Source organism: Zosterops lateralis (assembly GCF_965231275.1).
Source record: "Zosterops lateralis genome assembly, chromosome: 5".
In the NCBI taxonomy this organism is placed as follows: domain Eukaryota; kingdom Metazoa; phylum Chordata; class Aves; order Passeriformes; family Zosteropidae; genus Zosterops; species Zosterops lateralis.
In genome coordinates, this window is record NC_139766.1 from 9032562 (window position 1) to 9056936 (window position 24375).

The 24375-nt window shown below is 44.1% G+C and overlaps 1 protein-coding gene across 4 annotated transcripts in view; it reads right to left on the minus strand.

Annotated features, from left to right (window-relative positions):
* Positions 1 to 10674: 10674 nt before the first annotated feature.
* The window catches only part of ZFYVE28 (zinc finger FYVE-type containing 28), a 147199-nt gene continuing 133498 nt past the window's right edge, over positions 10675 to 24375 (minus strand). For all 4 annotated transcript variants that reach the window (XM_083861471.1, XM_083861470.1, XM_083861469.1 and 1 more), the window contains 2 exons: positions 13550 to 13653; positions 10675 to 12632 (listed from right to left, as the gene is read on the minus strand). In XM_083861471.1, the coding sequence (XP_083717597.1) occupies positions 12501 to 12632; positions 13550 to 13653 (236 nt within the window). In that variant the 3' untranslated portion in view covers positions 10675 to 12500. The remainder of the gene's footprint in view (positions 12633 to 13549; positions 13654 to 24375) is intronic.

Sequence of the window (24375 nt, forward strand, 5' to 3'; positions counted from 1 at the left end):
GGTTTCCATGGTCAGCGCCTTGGTCCCACGTGCTGTGCCCAGAGGCACAGATGCTTCTGGAGCAGAAGCTGAGCACTGCTCCGTATGGCTCATCCAGAGACAGCAGGACCTTCTGGGCTGGATGCATGGAAATTTTTGTAAATACTCGTCAGCATAAATTAACAAACAAGCCTTGGGAGGCCTTGAAATGTCATTCTTCCGAGAAGTTTCATCCTGCCTGCTTCTCCTGGTATCACCCAGCCATGAGGTGATCTTTTCATGGGGTGAGTGTAAAATGTCATGCTGAATTTCAGTAGAAGTCATGCAAAGATGATCACAGATATCACACACAGGGATGGCCAACTGCATGGCTACTGCTCCTACCTGAGCTGGGAATGCCCTCCAAGAGGAATCTCTCACCCTATTGCTCCCTGAACCAAAATCCATGGATCAAAGAAATGTTTGGAAAGAGCAAAACCGTGGGGCAGACCCCTGACAAGTGCAGGAAGAGAAACAAGTGGAAAACTGTAACGAAAAACAGCCCTAGACCAATGATTTGTGACAGGGCAGCAGAAAAGCAGAGCTCCTTCCTGCTTCCCACCCCAGGACATGACATTAAACAGAGCCTTGGCAAGGACAGCACAGCAGACACACTCTTGCACTTTCCAGACTCTAAATCAGAGAACTAAACTGCAAATCACTGGGAACTGGTTTCTGTTCTCTGCTGTCACAGCACTGCAGGAGCAACACCAGCCCAGGCTGTCCTGCTCCACAAGCTTCCAAAACTCGCCTCGGATGTGCTGCTGTAAATGTTCACAAGCTGCTCTGGGGTCTTTCCAGCGGCTGAGTGGATTTTTAAGCCCAGAGGCTCCAGCAGAATCCCACATCAGCCGAGGTGGGCACGGTTGTCATCTCTGAGACAGCGAACTGCAAAGCTCCTGCCCTCACCCTCACCGGGGCGGCAAAGGGATGAGGCAGCCCCACACACACACACACACACACACACACACACCCGGGGCTGGCTCCGGGCACAGCCGGGCCACGGGAACTGAACAGCAGCTTCGGCTCTGGGCACCGAGTCCTGCCTGAACAACCCCAAGTGTGCATTTCCATTTCTGGACGGCTCGAGAACGGGAAAACACTGAGACGGCCCCTCATATCCAGCTGCAATTCCAAGGAGATCTGGAGGCCTGGCTACCTCAGCGGCTCGTTGGCATTTCCACCTTCACCAGCGAACAGCCCCGGAGCCCCGGCCGGCGGTGAGTGCCCGGGCTGAGGGCTGTGAGGGGAGCCCGGAGAGGATGAGCTGTGTCAGCGCTGGCGCTCCGGCGCTGAGCCAGATGGGGGTTTGTTTGTTTCTGTTGGTTTTGAGATTGTTTTCTTAAACTGGGGCTGGCGATTAATGGGCCCGCAGCGTTCCAGACCGTGCCCCGGCCCGCAGGCCCCGCGGCCCGGCCCGGCCCGCACTGCGCCCGACGGCCGCACGGGGTCACACCGAGACTGCGCCGCGCCGGCCGCGGGCCCTCAGGCCCGGGACACACCGAACCATCGGCTCCGGGGACAAACCCTCCGCCCCGGGAGCCCTGCCTGCCACAGGGGACAAACACTGCCCCGGCCCTCAGGCCCGGGACACACCGAACCATCGGCCCCGGGGACAAACCCTCCGCCCCGGGAGCCCTGCCTGCCACAGGGGACAAGCGCCGCTTCCCTCCTGCCCAGAGGGCTTGCCCGTGAAAACACGAATCGCTGCTCTTGCCCCAGCCGGGAAAGCTGCTCGCCCCCCGCTTCCCGCTGCAGATCGTGGTCTCCTTGGGGCTCACGGAGCGTTGAAAATCTTATTTCTCACTTCAGACAGGAGCGCTGGGCCCTCCCCCGGTGTCAGCCCGGGGCTCGGAGGCTCCGCTGGTGCCGGGCCCATACCCGGGACAGGGGACAGCGCCATCCCCGCCGCTGTGCCGGGGGAAAGCTTTCAGCCTTTGAACCGCTGACAGTGACCCAAATGTCGTGCTCCACGCTGGCATTAACGCTCCTGCGTGACAGCAGAGCAGAGGATGGAGGACCCGGTACTCACATCCACCCCAAACACAATCGGCTCCCACGCAGCTCGAGCACTGGACCCAAAAGGGTAATTAATGACTGGGCACAGGCAGAGCCCGGCGCTGTGACAGCAGGTAGGGCAGCAGAAGGGCTGCCTGCTCCCTGTCCCGCGCGGCTGGGACATTAAAGGTGGGAAAATTGTCATCTGGCAAGAAGAACTGGAAAGAACAGCTTTGCCGCATTTTAAATACGAGATGTTTTGGTTTTGGTGGAAGGTGACTTGAGGATGCTACGACGGGCCTTAAAAATAACTGAAAGTCCCAGTGAAGAAAAATAACCCAACCTTGTAGCTGTTGGATGCAGCGCAGGAACTGCAGTTCATGCTCCATCAGAGCAGCGGGACAGGGAACTATCGGTGAGGGCGGGAAGGAAGGGAAATGTTTCAGCACGTGTCAGACTTGGAAGGGCTTGTGCAGATCAGTCACGGCAGAGCAGAGCCCCGAACCAGCCGAACCAGCCGGGGAGAGCGAGGAGCCGCGGTGGGAATGCCCAACACGGCGGGGATGCGCTGGATGGGCAGCGGCACAACCTCCTGATCCCGCAGGTGCCGAGCCAGGAGGAGCCCCCGCTGGCACCGCTCCTGCTGCCAATCGCTGCACACAACATTTAGCACAGAGGGCTGGTGAAACAAGGAGATAAAACATGTGTTTGGAAAGAGCAAAGCAATCAACAAGGGAGCTGGGAAAGCTGAGCGGCCAGGGATTTGGGCGATGGCTTGGATGTGCTTACACAGCCCAGGATCTGTGGGGCAAGCCTCTAAGATATTTCCCTGAGCAGCTGGGCAGAGACAGCCATTACCGAGTGCAATTAACTGCTTCATTACCACCTAAGCAAAACAAACCCATCAATCTCTGCTGCATTTACCAAAAGGTGAGCCTGATATCAAGCTACAAACACTGTGCTCCAGACTGCAGGCATGACCCACACCCCCCAGCCTGGCACAGGGACTCTGCTCCCCAGACGGTCCCTGGAAGCAGATTTTAGACACCCCACACTATTTCAGGTGTGCTGTACACAGCAGTGAGCCAGCAGGCAGCACCCTCACGAGCTGAGCTGCCCCACGGTGTTATAAACACCTGAGATGGAGCTGTAGGCCCAAGGGGGAGTGATGGAGGTGGGAGCAGAGTTTAGCCATTTAAGGTCCACCTTAAAGCACCTGTGGTTGTTGCATCCAGAAAGTTTTTACAAGCAGAAATGAAGGCCAGAGACCACTTCTAGACATGAGCAGACTACGAAAGGGAAAGGGCACTGATCACCTTCAGAGGATCAGGAGAAGCTGTGATTTTCAAGCCGAAGCCCAGAGCCACCCCAGGCACAGAGCCACCCTCAGTTTACATGGCACACCATTCTTTACAGCAGCACAGACATTCCCTATAAGCTCTCTTCTTCCCACCAGACACATCTCTAAATAAGGTTCCAGGTGACAGGCAGAGAGCAAAAGGTCCCCTGGCATGCAGGAGGAACAGGGATGACTGACTCTGAGATCCAAGGTTAAGCTTCAAAGGACCACTAAAACATCAGGATCTGGAGACTTCAGCATCTCTTAAACTCTTGGTCTAGTGAGAAGATTAAGGTTTGAATACAGTAGAAAGAACTGCACTTACCTCTGTGATGAGATACAAGTGATTTATGAAAGGGATTATTCATGGATGCTTGAGATAGCAGGACAGGATGAGCTGATCTTGTGTTCCTGAGTATTTTAATAAGCTCTTCTGTAGGATGGAGATAACACACCTAGAGCAGTGTGAGGGCACAGTAACCAATGCTGGTACTGTGGTTGGCAGGGAAAGATCAGGAGCATTGTGCATTGTACAAGGTTAAGTTGAGGAAGGAGTTACTATACAAAATCCCACAGACTCTACTGCAGCACAGTGTTGCAACATCTCTGCAGTGGGGAGGCCCAAACAAATGCTCACAACAACCCCTTCATCCTGAGCATCTCTGAAGGGATGGACTGGGACAGGGGCTCAGCAGAAGTGATGGGGGAACAGAAGGCACTTTGCTCAGGCAGAGGAAAGACATAGCTCCCCCCTCCAGTCCTTCACAGCTGGGTGAGGATATGAATCCCTGTTGTGTAAAAAACTAAGTTTACTTCCATCTTCTGTTGCACCTCACTGTAAGGTCTGTGCAGGATTGGCCACAGTGGTTCCAGGTCTGGTTCCTCAGGCAAACCTGCTCCTCTGTGGCCAGCATTTGTGAAGGAAAACAAAGCAGAAGGGTTATTTCTTCTCTAGCTGCAGGCAGGGTGTGTGGAAGCAGTGATTCTACACAGCCACACACAGCTCCCAAAGTGAGGCATTGTGGCACATTGATGGTACCCAGAGCCCAGCCTGGCCTGTGCAGGAGCAATGTGTTCAGCATGACACCAGTATAAATGAGTGCTGCAGGAAATCACAGCCAGCTCGTAAGGACAGGAGAACTGTTCTTGGCAAACTGGGAAGTGATTCCTGTAGCTGATTAGGAATTGCACGTAGGGAGATTTCTATGGTCAGGGATTTTCCTTCCCTTCGTTTAGTCATTGGGCTCCTAAATGGGAGCATGTTCCACCCTGCATCCCTCTTGCTTGTGCTTGATTCATTACCTTTCTTTTCCTGCTGCTTGTAACAGCCCAATGCCAGTGTGACTCCAGCCCTGGTGCAGGATTAGCTCTGGGGTGAAACAGGGAGATGGAGAGCACTGGGTGGCTTTGCCTGTGCCACTGCTTCCCTCCTGCACATCAGCCCACAGAGAAATCCCTCCTCTTGGTAACTTCCTGGACCAGTTTATAAACTGAGACCACCAGGACCCCGACCTCTGTCACAGGACAGCCCCACTGAGTGGTTATTTCTGCCTTACTCCCAACATGGGTGGCTGCACCCCTGTGCCTGTAAGATGGCTCAACTTCTGGCCACTGGTTCCCATTAGATCCCTGCCAGGAGGAGCCCAGCTCCCCAGACCTGTGCACCCAGTGCAGGCATTTACTGATGGTGTCTGCAACAGTATCTCTCTTTGATACATTCAATAACTTGCAGATCTGAACATTTCCAAGCCCTTGGTCACTCCTATGGCTTTTCCCTCACAGCAAAACACACCAGGAACATTTTCAGCAGGATGCCTTCCCCCATTCAGTCCCATCCTCCTTCGTGCCAGGTGCTTAATCTGTTTTATAAATATCACAAATAAATGCAACCCTGCAGAGGCTGACAGAGCTGAACACCAGCGGCACAAGAGCACAGAGCAGCCAAGAAGATACAATTTGGCAAGAACAGACTTCCTCTGGCAGCTAATGCTGTGACAACATCTGAACCTTGGGAAGGCACTGGAAAGGCTCCAGGAGCAGCACACGGGGCAGAGGGTTTTATCACATGGTGCTGGTGTTCCCAGCGCCTTCTGAGCTGTTTGTTCTCAGAGGAAGTGCTTTCATAATTGCTTGATTTGGGGTTAATGACTTTTCTGTTTAAAAACAACCTAACATTATTTAATGATTGGCAGTTATTTGCACTCTGCAATTAGAACACACTATGAGAATTATTTGTTGCATGAATGGGAATTTAAGATTTTCAAGAAGTGAACACTTTTTTTTTTCTTTTCATTTCTTACAGCAGCAATCAAGCAGAAAACACATGTAAAAATATAATCAGAAAGCAAAAAGACAACAGCCTCTCTGTCCCCTTCACCTGCTAAGGAACAGTGTTTCTTTAACACTGGGTAGGAAGAGAGAAGTAGCACACCCAATGGGTTTTAATCCAAGCCCATTGAAAATACCCTCAATGCAGTAGTTAAGACAACACCTTGCGTTCCTCTTGGGAATTTCTTTTAGCAAAACAGCCTGTGAAAAAAAAAAAATCTTTGGGCAGTGTCCCTTGAGCTGTTGGCTCCTTGGCTTCTCCCTCCAGCCTGGACAGGTCCCAGGTCCCCAGCTCAGGGCTGCACCACCTGCGGCCTCGCGTCTGGCGTGGCAGAGTCTGGCACTCGTGTTGGGTACTTTCAGTAAGCACTCAAGATACCATTAAGCCTTCACACTCCACACCAGCCTGAATTTTGGATTCTTTACTGCTGCTTTACTTTGTTTTTGTTCTAATATAAGTCAAAATTGTGTGGAGGCAGCATCTGGATGCAACTCTGCATCCTCAGGTTTTCACAAAGCACCTTTTTGAGACAGACACTAGACACAGCCGTATTTCAAACACTCCCTACAGAAAAGAAATATGGAAACATTCTCCCTGAGACTCAGTTTAGAGTAACTCCAACTCATTCCTTTATAAAGAGAAAAAAGCAAGAGAAAGGGCAGAAAGCAGAATGTGAGGAACAAACATGAGAGAGAAGAACACCTATCAGGTGTACAAGGTTTTCCTGCTTTGTTGTCCAAGCAAGGCTGATGTTGTGTCCTGAAAGAAACTCTAAAAGACATGGCAATGAGAAGGTATAAAATAGGTCACTGAATTAATTAGTGGTAGCTTTATATTTTGTTCCAAGACACTTGGACCAAATTATTTCAATTTTCTTCTTTGAACAGAGCTTCTTTAGATGGGAAGTATAGCAATTTCCTTCATTATTTTTTTAAATTACAGAAGAGTTGTTTCTAGACAAAGAAGTTACAGTCACTGGCTGAAAGCTGTAAGTTTTAGTCCCCAAAACTTGTAGCTTTCCAGCAGCTACAAGTCCTCCTAAACAAAAGCAGAGGGTTCAGGGATGGACACCCAGGATTTTTGGACTACTTGGGGTTCAGTTTTTACTGTATAATTTCCCAGTATTTGAGAGCATCATAGAGTAGTTTCTTCTAAATATATTTATGAACTTGAAGTGATTATTTTTCTGTTTATATCTTCAATTATTAATCTCCAGCTTTCTGCAGATAAGCCAAAGAAAGTGAAATCAATTTAAGAAACCAAAACAACCTCAAACCAGCAGGCTTTACTGCTGCATAATAAACAGAAAAGCTGTTAGCGAAGCAGCAATCACAAATTATCTTGACCAGAAAAAATTATCAAGTACCTCAAAAGTTGATGTCAGAGGCTCCCCAAACACAGAGGAAGATGGCATGGCACAGGTCCTTTGGTAATAAAGCCAGGACAATCTCACTGCTTTTAACATACCTGACAGTGCCATCTCATGACCAAAGCACTGGCCCAGCCCTGGGAAGCTGAGGGACAACTTTCTTCAAATTGTCCAAAAAGGCAGAGGCACTTGTGCATCATTTTCACACACACTTCTTATGAAAGACAGTTATTTTTAACATGTTTTACAGGACATCATCAGAGAGGTTACCAGTAAAAATGCTATTCAGGACTAGTTCCTATCATCATCTTCCACTGTACTGACAAGCCCATTGGAACCACAGCCTAATTCCAGCTAAAAACCTGAAAACTGGCTGATGCTGAAATATTACATGGAAATCAGTCACCTCAAAACACCCTCCCTGCTGCTGTTTTATATCATTTTTTAAACTCAGTGAATAAAAAAAGTCATGGCAATAACACCAACATTTTATTGCCCTGTGAAGAACTATGTAAAAATGCAGAAATACCTAAGTAAGATTTTCTTGAGTATGACATGAGTTTTAAGTTGTGAGAGTGCCTGGCCTGGGGTTGTTTTCAGAAAATAAAATCTCTGTATTATGTGAAGTAGTTACAGCTCAGTGCTTGCTGGCTCTGCCATTCCCAGGCACAGTGGTCTCTCACATCCTGGGCTGTGTCAGACACCTTGTGCCCCTCAGAAAGAGCAGATGGGAGCATCATCCACAGCTGGAGATGAGCAACAGCCCCTCTGCAGTTGCTCATGCCCAGGGCACCTCTCACTGCTCCTCAGGGGTGGGAGGCTGAGAGGTCCCACTTTTGGCTGCTTTGGACACAGGATTTTCCCTTTTGCAGACATGTTCAGTCAGAGCCCCAACAAGCTGGTGGCTGTTTGCAGAGAAAAACTGAGAAGAAAAATCAGCTTCATACCTTTGAGTGAAACATGAGGGAAAATCGTTCTTTACACTTCAGAGCCTTCATGTTTAGTGAAAACAAGAAATGAAATGAGTTCATGAAAGACTAATTGCCCAGTTTGTTTTATGCATGAGCCCCAGCATTCCTAGCACATGCAGTTACAGCTTGTTTTCAAAGAGACCAATTACTTCATTAAAACATCATCTTCACACTTCCAGAGCTGCTTTAACAAGTCTTCTCCTCTTCATCCTTCTGGCCTATTATTTTACCATTTTTTGGTTTAAGAGAGAGGAAAAAAGAGCCAAATGGTAATATCTATAATTTACTAACAGCTATTAGAACCTGAGAATTAGGATCTATCCTTTCTCCACCACAAAGTAAAGGAATACTGCAGAACTTTAAACACCTCAGTGCAAGACCCATGACACCTCAGGCAGCCAGGAAGGACCTGTGTGGCAGGATGCTACTGCAAGTACAAGGATACCAAGTGGTTTGAAACAAGCCTGTGCCTGGGAACTTCAAGGGCAAGATCAGAAACCAATAAAGATGGAAGCTCCTTGAGTTGTCTTAATGTTTCACTATGTGTAAGATATCCACGGAGGCCACAGAGTAAGTCTAGTTTATACACAACAGAAACTGAAAACAGTGATGGGGTGGGGTAAAAGGTAGAAGAGGAGAAAGAAGAGCTAAATATCCCCCAAAAGAAGCCAAAAGGATGCCTACAGAGACAATTTATTCCAGACAAGCAACATAAAGCATAATTCAGTGAAATGCTGTCATTAGAAAATAGAGTACACAGTAAGCTTTTGGCTGCAGTACAAACCTTGGTTACAGATGAAGATGTTTGAGCCATCACAATCCCTCTGACAAAGCAGAAAGCAGGAGCCTCCATGCCTGCCTGTGCAGGAACAGAGTGCTGCAGTCTTGGCACTGGCAGAGAGATGCTATCGGGGGTTGCCACGGAAACCATCGGATGCAGCCCCAGCAGCTTTGACTTTGCATGAACTGAGAGTTCAGCCAGGCACTGAGAGCTGGTTTCTCCAGCTCCAGGCAGGACTGTGTTTGAGGCTTTCCTACAGTCAATCTTCTGCTCCCACAGCCCACCTTTCCCATCTCCCCCCCTGAGTACAGGCACAAGCACACACGGCCTGTTTCCCTCCTCCTTCCTTTCAGCTCAGACACTGCACACAAAGGTCACTCCTCACCCATCACTTCCATCCAGGTTCCCTCTCACTGAGATGCTGTGTGGCAGCTTCTCAGTCTGTTTGAATGTTCTGGGCAGGGCTATTCCCTGGAAGCAGAGGTATTTTACTGAAGTTCCTTTCACTGCAGAGGAAGCCTTGATATCCACCTGCTTTTACAAATCCAGAGGGAGCTGGAAAGGCTGTGCAATTTGTACAGACCTAGAAAGGACCACTCTGGAGTTTACTGTAATTTTTTTTTCCCCTGGAAACAGCCATGATTCAGAAGGGAACTGCCATACAGGAGAGTCCAGCACCAGGCGAATTATTGCCACCTTTGCCAATGCTGCTCTTACCTTATTATCCTCTTCACTCCCACTGTGATATCCCCAACAGGAAAATTGCTCTGGAACACATAGTATTCTGGAGAAATCCCCCTTTTGATTAAAAAATTCCTTTAGGATAAATTTCTACTGTTCACTTATTCCTACACACCTGAAGGCAGCATTATTTGCCCATAAACATTATGCATGTTAATTCAAATGCGATCTTACATTTCTGTGCAGGTTCCCCATAAAGTTTCCCCATTGTTGCACCACTGAAGCCAAGATCCCAACTTCATGGAGCTGTAACATGTTCTCTGTTCAGTGAAATGGCACTCCAAAGCCACACAGCATTAAGTCCTCTGGAAACGAAAATTAATTCTCATAAAACCTTTAACAGCTGCATCTCATACAGGGGCCAGAACAAAGCAGCACTGGGCATTTGTGCTTCCCAAGGATAACTGTGCATGGAGATCCAAGGAGTGCTGTTTTCATTGCAGATTTGTATCCCCCACAGGAAAGATTATTCAGATGTGACACAGGCAGATCAAACATGCCTGATGTGTGAAGTGGCCATTGACACAAGGTATTTTGGGAAGGGAGATTTTCAGCTGGTGGCAAGAGATAGCACGAGGCAATGTTAAGTGACAGGCTGGTATTCCAGCTTTGACTTACCACCCCTTCACTGTATTGGTGACTTCCATTTTAAAATTTAAACTAAATTCTTTCATGTTATTTGCAAAGTGAGAAAGAGTTAAGGCCAGTTTGTTTCACAGGATGGCAGCTGTCACTCCATGTAAACAGACCCCAAAATGAAAGAGCAATCCAGCACATGGAAGTAGAAAGTCCTGACACTTTAATTATCTGAAGAGATTACAAGATGAAAGTCTTCCTTGAGGCAAATGTATATTAGTATTGATATAGTCATTGTGCTTTTCAGTAAGAGAAATAGGAGTCTGTATTTACATAAGAAACTATAGTGTCTGAGATCTTTAAATATCATATTTATGGAAATGATTCTGAATTACAGCATTTACAAAATAAAAACAAGCTTAAATAAATATTCAGTGCATTAAATAAGATTTTTTTTTTCCACAGAAGCAACTTTTTGTGCATATTTATTTCACAATTGAAGTTTGTTGCAATTTTTTTATCCTATAAAAGAAGCATTAAATTTCTTGTGTGTTTTTCTGGTTTTTTTTTTCCTAAAAATAAAACTGCAATAACCATTGCAATGTGAAGCCTGAGATTTAAGCCTGAATAAGTATCATTGCTTGCACCACATTACCCATCTCCCACCAATCACCCAACCCCATGCCTTTCCACACTGGTGAATGCAGACACTCCAACCCAAAGATTTCATGAGAAGGATTTCAGGGAAGTAATAATAATAAAAAATATAAATAAGTGAGGATAACGCATCAGAGCTGACATTGTCTACAAACAGCATCATAAGGCTTGTGCATTACACATAAACTAAGTGAAGCTGTTTCATCTGAATCAAAATGACAGTAGTGCCAAACTGCAGCACCCTCATATGGCTCATTAACACTGAACAGTAAACCACTGAGCAAAGGGAATGTCCCCCAAAAAATAAATAAAATTTAAAAAAATGAACACTGGCCAGTTTTGCTGTATCATTTTGAGTGACAACCTGTCTTGAGGGTGATAACCGCAAACAACTTCCTCACCCATTTTTGTATTTATCACTTTGAAACACAGTGTGTAACACCACAAGTCAGGAAAGGGGGCACAGCAAAGAGCTCTTGATCTCGTTTCCTCTGTAACCACAGCACACACTGTCTTGCTTTTCATGTGGCCAACTCAAAGCAGGTCCAAATGCCTTTGAAACCTCAGTGCTCAGGGAGCTCTTACTGCAAATAGTTCGTGCAAGATCATAGCATGAATCCATGTGAATCTTATTTCTTTCCTCTCCAAGTGGAGATAAGAATTATTCCCTGGTGTTTCAAATAAATACAAATGTCTTCTGAGTCGTTAGCATGAGTGAAGTACCAATATGCACTATTTTACATGGTTACTCTGCCAAATGTGGACAACAAGTACCCTTCTCTGGCTGACCATTCTGTAAGACCTTTTGGATATCTCATTACATATCTGCCTTTTAAAAAACCTCAGTATGGGAGGAATAATTTGTCTTGTCTACTAAATTTTCCTGCCAAACTGTCAAGAATATCTATTTTAATATGAACTCATTTATTTGGTTAACCACTTCCTCTGATGTTTGTTACGTTTTAAATGCTGACATAGAAACCAAACCTGTGTCAGACTTCTATTAACAAGATTTAGCATAAATAATTCAGATTATAAATACTTCCAAAACTCCAAACTATGGACCTGGAAGTTGTAAAAATTTTTAGAAGACAACTTGGAGTTATTGCTCTGCTTGGTAAATGAAAGGCAACAGAAATTTACTGTTTTAGTGCCTTCAGTGCTTCCTATGGGACTCACTGAAAAATTTGCCTTTGTAAATATTGAATACAGATTTGAAATAGATTTTTTTAATTAATCCTAGCATAGGTAGCAAAAATCTAGAAATGGGGAAGTTAAACGGCAGCAGGTAGGAGAGTGCTGCTGCCCACAGCCATGTTGGGATTCCAGTGGGCACAGGAGTGTCTGAGCTTTGGGACTGATCTGCTGGGGATGGACTAATTAACTGGCTACTCTGTTCCTAGCATGTAAGATAAGCAGCAATGCCTGTTCAATTCTCTGAGCCCTATTTCCTTCCACACAGTGCATTTGTTCTGCATATGGCATCGTAACATTAATGTATAAATTTATGGAAGACTGTACTGTAGCCTTAGAGCTACAGACGCTTCATAGTTCCCTTTAGCAGCTTAGTAAAATGCAATAAAAACTGTACAAAATTTATAATAATGGATGTCAAAGCCTACATGCCCTCACTGGGTCCCCTCTTTCAAGTTAATTCTTGGTTTAGGTCAAATATATCAGTCCATGTAAGACTCCAGAAGACAAACCAGTAGTTTAATATGTCAGATACCAGCTCTGTCACTATAGAAAGGAGTGACATGGAACATGTAACAGTGAGTGCAAACACGGACAGGCTTCATCTGGCCATAACGAGGTAATGGAGCAGAGTGGGAGGAACAGCGGGAACAGAAGATCTGAAAAACAAGAGGGAAATTTCTCTTCAGTTCCTCTGAAGAACGAGATGGGTCAGAATTGATTTCAAGGGCGGGGAGAGAAGATTGTATGAGCTGGCAGCAGCACCATCCTCAACACAGCAAGTGAAGGGCCCCAGCAGGCAATCCCTGTGATCCCAATAACCAGTTTATCTGGCCGGGCTCAGTCCCTCTGGTGAGGGTGCCCAGCACTGACAGTAGCCAAGGCTGGCCTGTCCATCTCTGCAGGTCATGGAGAAGGCAGCTCCTAAGAAGTGCAAAGAAGCATCTCTCCCTTGGTTTTAAAGAAAGACTAGGGGAATATTTGTGAATATCTCTGAATTTCATACTCCTGCAAAGTCCACTACATGGTTATGAAAGCATCTTCTCTGCCCTCTTCCTTTCTAACTTGTACACCAGCCAGCAAGCAAAATGGGATTGCAGATTTCTGGCTTCCTGTGCTACATGACTGCATTTTTCTCCCTCACTCCCTCTTCCACCCCCACAAACTTGCCAAGCAGCAGCCCTACACACCAGAGTGATCCTGCAAAGGTTTTGCAAAGAAAGCAAAGGGACACACTGTCCCTGCAGCTGAGCTGTGAGTGCATCACCCCTGGCAGTGCAGGCTGCCCTGGCTCATTAGAGCTTCCACCAGGAGTCCAGAGTGACTCTGTGTTGGGGTGGGGAGTGCTCTCAACAGGGAATTCTGCCTTTAGCTTTATACAGCTTATTGCTGTATAGAAGTCAAACCCCTCTCCAACCCTTAAACATAAGCTGTGAGAGTTGGCAGCCCAGGCACACAAAAGCACCTGTGAATTGAGAACCCTGCACTTTTTGCTGTGCAGCTGGGTTGCTGTGGTACACATGAATTTGCTGCTCTCTTTGGTGGGTAGTTCTCACATGTCTGACTGAGTCATTACCTTGCCACAGCTCCGACAGTGGTGCTTCCTGCGAATGACTGTGAAAGGAGCCTTGCATGCAGTGCAATAGCTGCAGACTTCATCTGGAACCCAGTCAGGAGGATCTGTCAGGAACACAGCAACAAAAGGGAACATAAATCAAAAGAGAGCAAAAACAAACATGTGATTACCAGATCTTCAAGGAAGTAGGGAGAATAAAATATAACAGCAGCAGCAGAATAAGATAGAAATAATCTCCATTTCTCCAGGTGCTTTGCAAACAGTAGCTGAGTGAGTTCAGGATGCCTAGGAGGGCTCAACTCCCCTCTACTCTGCCAGGCATCCACCTTTGGGCAGAGCATATCAGGCACTAAAATGGCCCATGACAGCTTTGGACTCAAAATAAAATCTATCTTAGTCAAATGCAAGTGGCAGGGAAAAGGAGATAAGCAAAATAAAGTAAGACAAGAGATTATTAAAGTAGAGCTGGATCACAGGTGTTTTTGTCAGTGCCATCCACCATCAAAACAAGCTTAGAACTGAGATCATTCCCAGCCTCTTCAGCCTTCCCTCCAGTAAGGCCAACTGCTTTTCTGCAATTAGGCAAGCAACTATACAGGTAATAAACCCAAAGCCTGACTACCATCTGCTAAATTATTAGGACTCTTACTGGAAGTCACCAGTAACTACAGCAAAACCACAAAATCAAGTGTATGAGGCTTAGCAGAGAAAGAACTTGCCCATTACCACGAACAGCGTGTTTCAGTTGTTTATGTCTCCTGTGAGCTCTCCAACCTCCCATAAAAGACAAGCAGGGAAATGATTTGGTTTTGGCAAGGCAGAAGGTATCAGGCTCCCTTCTGTTGAGCTGTTTCTGCTCACGACAGGCTGACATGACCTCAAAGAATCTGGAGTTACAAGTGTAGAAATGATGAAGCTGACTGCTTAATTAAGTTGAAAAAAATCTAACGAGTGCAAAGCAAGTTCTGTCCAGAAGGAATCCATGGACACAGTGAACATGAACTGCTGGGTGTATTTATCCAAGTTCCTGGTATGCAGCTTCTTTCCGAGTATTATTTACAGTTTCCAAGCCATGCAATTGCTGATTTATAAACCTGACAAGCAAGATCCCTGCCTCAAGGAGCATACTATCAAACAATAAAATATATGGTGGAGTTAATGCAGAGGTTAAGAGGGCTATAGCTACAGGCAGAAAGATAATTAAATGAAAAATCCACTGTTTTGTTCCAACATAACTATGACCAGTTTTCCTGTGTTTGTCACATTGCAACATTTGTCAAAAGTACAAAGGATATAGCATTCAATGTGAGAAACTCCTCAAAAAGCAGATTAATAAAAACAAAGAGAACTTATAATTTGACTCAGCTTTTATAGGCTTCTCTAAACTATTTTATAGGTTGAACTAGCTTAAGGAAGCCATCCTTCACTTAATGAGCACATCGGTCTGATAAAGGTCACACCTACAGGGCCAGTAACCAAACACAGAAGTTGATGTGCAGAGAAATGAGCAATGTGGTGGAAAAAAAGGAGACTGAACATAGAAGCCTTCACCTCAACCCTGAGAACAGTTCACCAGAAAATGTTCTGTGGGGACACAAGGCTCCTGGTTCAAAGGCAGGGTTTCCTTCAGCATGAGAGAGATGTAAGACTGCCAGCTTAAGTCAAGCATTAATAAAAGTGGAGCCAAGAGAGTCTTCTTTCCACTTCTTTTCCTTTTCTGCAACCTCCCTAGACACTACATTTATCTTGCCCAGTGAAACTTACTTCTAATATCAATTTATGATTTAGATTTTGAGAACTTTTGTCATTTTCTCTGATCTGAAACCATGGCAAGTCTGATGGAGCATCCCTGTGTTCTCCATCCAGGAGGCCCCTTGGCTTACCACTTATATCCAAAACAAAAAGCAAAAATATGAACCAATAATAATGCTCCTGTTTAAAACTTGTCTCTACATAGATTATGTTTTCAGGGATTTAACTATCCAATGATTCTCACTCATTTTGAAAACAGCAAAATTTAGGAAGTTAATCAAACTCTGTGCCACCAGGTCTCCCTCTGCAGATCTGGTGAAAGCAGCCTTGGTAAGATGCTCAACTTGATACCAATGGTTTATCAGCTGCATTGCAGTGTGGGCTACCAGGTTCAGACAGTTACTGATTTTAATATTCACAGAAAAGCCACAAAGCACAGGCCCTTTCTGTATCCCCTGCAGCATCTCAAAGTGATGTGCCACTTCTGCAGCAGCTGCAGCCACCCTTCAGATCACAGGTAGGCCACACACATTATAAGCCAACACAAGCCCACAAAGACTCTGGAACTCATCAAACAGAAAGCAGCTTTCTTATCAACTGTTCAGTTTTTGGTTTGGGTTTCTTTGAGGAGTTTTTTGTTTGCTTTGTTTTCGTGGGGGAAAGACAGAGTTGTTTTTGCTTCCCCCTCCAGCTCCCTCATAGATTTCTGTTGTTGCCCTTGAAGTGTAATGCTGAAAAAGTTACTTTTTAATTGATCTTGCATGGATTTGCCTCCATGCTAAATAGAAAGAATCTGCAAAAATATCCCCCAAACCCAAAAAAAACCCCTCCAAAACAAACTAACAAAAAAACCCCCAAAAAACCAAATTAACGAAACACCCAAACTCACCCAGAATTTTTTGATAAATAATGACCTTTAATAATCATCATATAAACCATAATTCACAGTTACAGAATCACTTGACTGACACATGAATTAATCTGAAAACTTTGTTTTTGTAAAAATTAATTCACAACTTACTGGCGACATACAGAAACAGTACAACCCTCTGCACAGAACACCCTCCCACAGCAGAGGGACTCTGCCTCCACACTGGTGTCACATCAGCTGAGTCAGTAGGGTGGCTAAAGGGCACATTTTCCCCCAGACAGTGACTCATCAGCAGGGGTGCACAGCCAGTCCCGTGCCCTGTTGCCTCAGGGGTTTAGTGCCCTCCCAACATCCCAACTGCTCGCACCAAGATCTGCTGCACTGCAGCACACCCCCAAATAGTAACACTTGGTTATGTAACAGCTTTTAACATTCAAAATGCTGTACAAATGTAACTGCTTTAATCCTCGTCACCCAGCTACAGTCAGTGTGTGGGGAGAAATCAGGAGAGGGATGTCTTGCACAAAATCACAGCGGTGCAGCACTAAAGTAACATTTGAAATAGGGAACTTTGGGCCACCACCCCAATGCCTTTCCTTCCAGCTGACTGAAAATGGCCTTACACTGACTACAAACACAGAGCTGGGAGTCTGTGTACTTAGAAATAAAATGCAGGCCTGGACTGGAGCCAAAGTGCTCACCCTAACAGGAAGGATGAAGTCTTGATGATTCAAGCCCACACAAGTCCTGGTGCCAACAGGATCCCATCCCTTGGTTTCCTTCCCCAGCTTCATCTCGCTCCGCCTCGGGAGCGGCCTCTCTGACTTACACACACCAACGATTGAGTCACTGGGCTTTTTTTAGAACAGGCTTTTGAAATACTCTCTGAAGAGCCCTCTCATGAGGGGATAAAGCTTCAATGAGAGGAGTGGAGAGTGCGTTACACAAATTAAACCCCGAGCACGAGCCTGAAGATGTGCTGGAAGCAGGGCAGCAGCTCAGCATCCACGGGCTTTTTATGTTACAGCCCTTCTCCAGGCTACGCCGCTCCATTAGCTCTGCATGCTGCAGCAAATAGCAATATCCAGTCTCTAAAGCATTATCTGCCTGTGCTTCAGGGATTTGGACAAGGGAGGGAGGGAAAACCTTGTTCCTGGGCTAATTGGCCCAGTGCTTTATCATGCAATGAGAGTTTGGAGAAGTCTGTTGGGAAATGGATGAAGTCCACAGCACAAACATCAAAGAGGAGGAGGAAGGGAAGGATGGGATTAATGAGACAGACTACAGATACAAATTTTAGAAGAAAACATTAAAAGCGTGCACAGAAAAAAAGGCAGAGAAATGAAGAGAAACAAGTATTTAAATGAATAAGAAACAAGTTTAGAGAAAGGAAAAGGCACAAGATAAAATTAAATAGTGTTAAGACTGAAAAAGGCTCTTAACTATTCAAACATCGTGCATTACAATTTCTCATAAATCATGAAATTTTACAGGTTGTTTTTTTTTATTCTGTAGCTTTTGGCATTCACCTTTACATGTTTATGCTATCTCATTAGCTAAAAACATTTTCTGCTCTAAAAGTTAAGTCAGATAAATCCAAGATGCTGGAGCTTTAAGAAAACCATAATCACAGGAAAAAAAAAAAAAATCACAGACACTCTAAACTGTCAAAAAGAACATATTAATTAATTTGGCTTAAATATGTGCATTAGACCTAATGCAGTCCCATCTAATCTTAGAAAACCAAGATCATCTCTCTGTCTCAGGACACAAGAGGAAGAGACCATGGACCCAGATCCATCGACTCTGATGACTGAAACATTAGCCCAGAATGCTGAAGTTTTTTCTGTGATGCTGAGACACAAGAGACTGATGAGAGAGAAACAACCCCAAAAGTTGGTGGGAGCTTGCAGAAAGCCTAGGCTAGCAAATCTATACTCTGGTAGAAAACAAAACAGAAACATGCACACCACAACTCCCTGCTGAAGAACAGCTGCTAAACCCTAAGCTTGTGGTGGTGTTTGTGTTACAGCCAGGCAATTCAGAGACAACACTCCTTTCTGCATCTTTTGTTTCTATCAAGTATTCCTAATGCAGAACTCCAACTTGAAGTTCCTCCTGCACTGATGTGTGTTAGATGTCAGAGCACATCATGCAAAATAACCCTGATTGCACTTCTTACCAAACTAACCTGCAGAGAGCTGCTCCTACAACAGCCTGTGGAACTGACACTGCTGCAGCTGTCACAGCACAATACTCTCACAGCTGAAAAAAAGGTCAGAATGCTTGCTGGAGCTCTTCTGATGAAAGCAGGATTGTAAATTCTCAGTTTTAAGCACAGAAAGTAGAAAACTAAGGTGACTTGATTTTACCCCCTCACTTCTACTGCCACAGTAAAATGGACCTTTTTTGTCCCTCATCACACCTGATTTTTCCACATGTCATTCTGGGCAATCTCTGACTTTGATGTAAGATTTCTAATAGGCAATTGTAATTGTCCTTGCTCAGTAGATTCAATGCTGATTACACAGCCACCTTGAAATATATAAAAAAAAATTTATGCTTAATATAATTTGATGAAAATTTTGGGGGTGAGGGAGAAAAAGAGGTACAGACTTCTTAGCTTCAGTTCTGGTCAAATAGCTTTCTTAGGATGGAATTTCTGTGCAAATCTAGAAAGCTTTCACCAAGACATAGAGCTTCCCAAACTTGGGCTCAAGCCTCTGCTCTGCCTGATTCAACATCACCTTGAATGATGTCATTCTGTGTCCATTCTGTGCAGGTACATGATCAGCAACTGGTTCTTTGGGCAAAATAATGATTTATATAAAATGGAGGAACTCTTACAGAAACACTGGTTTCCATTGAGATATGGGTCAAATCTTTACTTTAAATCAGATGGAGCAGAGACAGACTTGGATCTTCCATATAACCAGTAGTAGGAATATCCTCTGTAAGACCTACAAATCACTATAAAATAGAAAAAAAGTTGATAATGTAGATCTACATAAAACATACCAGAACACTCAAAACATGTATTTACTAGACAAAAAGGTTCAAACCTAATCAAAATCCCAGTTAGGATGCTACAGAGTTGAATAAGCCTCTTCTTTACAGTATTTAGGGGATGTTTTCCCATAAGTACTGCGAGGAAGTCTCAACAAGTTCCACATAGTGCCAACAAAAGGAATAGTCTTTGAGAAAGGAAAAAAGTTCTTTAAGCAAGTTCTTAAAGCCTGAGTCAGATCCAATTATTGCACTACAATCTAAAACCTGTAAGAATCCTGTAATTCTACATGCATGATTAAATATGGTCAGTTGATTTTAAACCATTGCCTCCATATGGAAATTTGATGCTAGATTCCTCTCTCACACAGTGTAAGCAGAGCTGCTGAAAAAAAGAAAAAGTAAAAAGTTGTGGACAGAACATGTTTGGCCACTGAACTGTGCAACAGTTTAACTTCTCTCATTTACAAAGTGTTGCTGGTCATCATTATAAATAACAGAGTAACCATAGGCACATAGACGACAAAAGAAAAAGTAAAGCATTCAGCTGGGGCTGACAGCTATTTCTAGAGTCATAGTGATGAGATTCTGCACGTACAGGAGCATGGGTGGGTTTTTGTGACCTGGTGACTTCCTACTGCAACAAGAACAAGAGCTTGAGCCTCAGGACTGCAAACTTCTGAGTTGTGCTTGTGCTGCTGGTTGGAGAGCAGTCAGGAGAGCCTGTGACTAGACAGGAGGGGTGGATGGCAAGAGATCAGGGAGAAATAGTGTGTGCTGTGAAGCAAACAGATGCTTACACTACTTGGCACAAACAGATACTTGTACTGGCAGCCACAGCAAATCCATTATGTCTGCAGTCTTAAGTAGGTGGTAGCAAGCAAGGCAGTTCTGTACAGATGCTAGAGGGATCAGGAGTGAAAATGCACTTACAGCTGCACAGAGAGCTAGGATGCTACAGCAAATTTTTTCATGGAGCACCCACAGCTTTATAATGCTTGCAGGTTTTCCTTGAGAAAAATCTTTAGATTCCTAGATATCACATGCTTATTCTAGGACAAGAAGTGTAACTCACTTTCTTATCCTGCCTTTAACGTCATTACATGGATAACTTAAAATATTCGCATTTCTCTCAGTCATAACAGAACAATCCTTCTGAGTAATAAGTTATCCCAAAATACATGTATGGTAAAACTCAGATTTGCCTAAGTTTAGCATTACAATCATCAAGCTCACAAGGATAAATGTAATGCTCCCAAATATAGTGAACAGGGTCGCAGTTATGCTTTATCCCATTAACAAACTGATAAATGAAAACATTAAAAAGCAATAATTTTGAAGTCAAGAAGTTACTTTGTGTGTGTGTGTACACCTATGTATATACATGGGAATCTGCCAGCAATACAAAGCAAGTTTTCTGTTAGGGCTGGAAATATGATGTCAGATGCATAAATGGCAGAAAGACACCAAACTTGTACTTCCCCAGTGTTTGGTCTTTCTAAAGCTGTACTGCATATTAAGAATGACACAGCCCTGTCCTGATCAGGGATGCATTTACATTGGGTTTAATAAGAGCAATTTTCTTACATTTTCAAAGGCAGAGGTTTCCTTTACATTGTGTGACCCACACTACCCACTCTCAGTCAGCTCTCATAACCAACAGTGGTTTGTCCAAGTTGGAGCTCAGGAACTTCCCAACAAGGTTCTTCCTGTGCTGGCTTGTGGCTCGCCAGATCACAGGGAGAAGGGCAGTACCATGGAAGCTCCCAGCACACAGACCCTGTCTGCTGTTAATACAATTCAGAGCAAGCACCACTGGCAGCCAAGAGCCCCAATTGTAGCCAGCCATTACAATTTGCTTTGAGTTTATACACAGAACTTTGTACCCCACTGGCCATCACCTCCATTGTACAACCAGGACAATAAATTTTACTGTATTTAAAAATTACTTATTGAATATGGCATAAATTAATATTCTACCACAGGAAAATAAATTTTGTTTTACATGCTCTCCCTATAAATATATACAATTTTTTAATACTCCACAAAGTATAAATGCGTATACTTCCTTGACAATAATCTTAGAGCATCAGGACAACAAAGATTAACATACAGACCACAGGTTCATGCTTTTGTTTTGGAATGCCAATTAATCTGTAGTTTATTGTATTTCAACCTTCAGAAGGTCACAGGATTTAACTCTTAAACCCTTGCCAATGTCAGTTGGCTCATAATAAACATTCATATTTGTTTTATGACCCAGACCAGCTGGTGGGTTTTATATACAATAAGAATGAGAAATCTGACAAAAACAAGTGATTCATCTTCATAATGTGAGTAGAGGCTGAAACCTTCAGTACAATCTTAAGGCTATTTATTTGTTCAGGTTGCTGGGCTTGTTTTCCATTTTTGAGGGTTTTTTAAAAATATCACTGATTGAATACAATTTAAAACACTTGCTACATTCAGTTAGAGAGATTTATTTAATAATAGGGAAGAGATTTCCTGGCAGGTAGTTGGCTGGACCTTCTAAATTTGATACATACTCTGCCACAATGGCAGAAGGGGAGAGCTACTGATGTGCTCCTTTGCTTTAAATTGTTTTCACTTTCGGTTGAAATAATTGAGTGACCTGAGGTATAGGACTGACGTACAAAAAAGGAATTAATTAACTCTGATGCTCTCAGTGTTTGCGTTGAATCCATTTACAGTGATAACTGTGGTGTATTCCTGTACTCCTGTTGATGGCCCATGGCCAGATTTGGCCTGAAGGACAAACCCATCAGGCTCACTGCAAGAAATAGGGAACAATATTCAAGAAGCAAAAGCTGCCTTATACTCCAGACATCCATCTGCACCCAAAACATCACCCAAAGTCAGGGACTGTTCCTTCCACAGTGGCCAGCAAAAACAAGATACATGGGGAGGTGTTGTAAGGGGGAAAAGGCACATGGCTGCTGAGGTTAAAATCTTAGTGGAAGTTTATGCCTCATGCTGGATGCCTAAGGGATGGCAAAACCATGTATCCCATTAGCTATCCCTGCACACCTCAGCAGAAAAAAGTCTGTACAGTGTTGCCAGCTATGACAACTTGTGACCTGAAGGGACAGGGGTTTGGCATGTATTGGAGGTGAGGTGTGTTTTTTAAGTTCCCATAAATTCAGCATACAGACCCACTTCAGAGGTCCTTCTTAGTAGACTTTCTGTGACTTCTTGTGTTTTGTAAGCTGGAGCTTATCTCCAAACTCCTCAGCATCCTCTGTCTCTTTGGGATACATAAAATTCCTGCCCATCAGGAATGGAGGCAAGTAACAGGAGACTACACTCTTCAGTTTACACAGTCAGAAGAGCTGCACTGGGGTTTGTACAGGTAGATATTTACAGCATAACCACTTACACATAATCCAAGGGAGGCTCCCAGAGAAAGTCTGCAAGGAGATTGGTGCAGACATGGCCAAGCCTTCCCAGTGAGGCTGTGTGAGCACCAAAAGCAGAGTACCTGCACGAGCACCTGCTAATTGGCTCAGTTTAGAGGATATGTTAGCATGGGACAACACTGGGCCAAGGCAGCCAAGCTCATCCTGGCATCCATGTCTACTTACTCAAAAGGGACTTGGTTATCCCACAAAGATCTGCTTCCTACCATGCAGGCACACATAAAACACCTGCTATTCTGGAATAAAGGTGCAGGCAGCGGGTTGTTTTGATTGAAGTTATCTGCATATGCTACAAATACTACATATCTGGTGTTATCATTCACTTAGAGCAGGTTCATAACTGATTCACACTGCCTGGGTGCTGCAGGGCCTTTTGTACCTCCAAAGATTCCCCTTTACTGCACTGGCCATAGCATCACCTAAGTACTCAAACCATTGTCCCTTTATTTCAGTAAATAACATCCCAACTCACCTCACCAAACATAAAACATTCCCCATGCCAATAGCAGCTGCCATGAAAGGCTGAAGAACCTTAAAAGCTGAGCAACGTGCCAGAGAAGAGAAGTGACTTTGCTGTGACAAAATATACATCCACTGTGAGAGGCTTGTGTAGCATCCTGCAGTTCAGAATAACTGGCTTTCAAGTTCTCTAAGTCAAATTCACCAAAAGCATCAGCATTGATCCAAAACAAAAGACAATGAATTGAGGTGGTAGAGAAGGAATAACCTCGCACTCTTCTGCAATATAGCCTACACGTGGTAAGGATTTTGCTTAAAGATTTGTTCCTTCCTGCACCTTCTGTGACATTCTGAATTACAGCACAATAGAAAAATCAATTAAAATGACTACTGAATAGTTCTTTATCTGCCTTGAAATCACCTTCCTCCAGAAGAGATAATATTTCTACAGTGCATTATACATGAATTAGCCCTGCTGTTCTAAACAGATTAAATCCTTTAGCCTGCAGCTTCAGAAGAAGGGTAAGCAAGCAAAGCATAGGTTTTATATAAGCACAAAATAAGTTACAAATATGCAGTATTACTCTAAAATCTAATTTTTAAGAGTTTCTTGTTTTTTCCTCCCTGTGATTTTTGATCTTTATTACAAATGACATGAACCAGTATTTCTTTTCTGTTGGTCACCACCCTCCACATACAAGCAGAGGCCACACTGCTTTATCAGCCAGCTCTGTCATCCTGCATTCCAAACCTCTCACTGGAAGGACAGTAGTGTACATGGACAAATGCATAACAGTACATCAAAGTTTTAAAGCACAAGGAAATTACTGCTCACTTGAGTTTCTGGGAAGCTCAGATACAGTTTCATAGCTGATGGTTGTCTTGTACTTCTCACTTGACCACAGACAGACATATTACAGCTCTGATAATTGGGCTCCTAGTGTGCTGAAACCACCACTTAGTCTTGAAGATCAAAGCTGATTGCTTTCTTGTTTGCTCCATCTCATATATCTCTCCTCTTATTCTTTGACTGCAAGTGCTCTGATATCTTTTAATCCATTTTTTATACTGAGTTTGCCATAATAGGACTTCAGCCCATAACTTATTCTGAAGAAGCTCAGATTAATAAAAGAGAAACAATTCGTGAGCTTTCAGAATACTTGAACCTCAACCAAAACTTTGAGACTTACATGCTTTCTTCATTCTTACCATGTACTCAGTGAGATTTGAGTCTCAGCAGACTTACATAAAACTGTAATTTTCTTTAAAATATTGTGGTGAAGAATGTGAAAATATTAGCC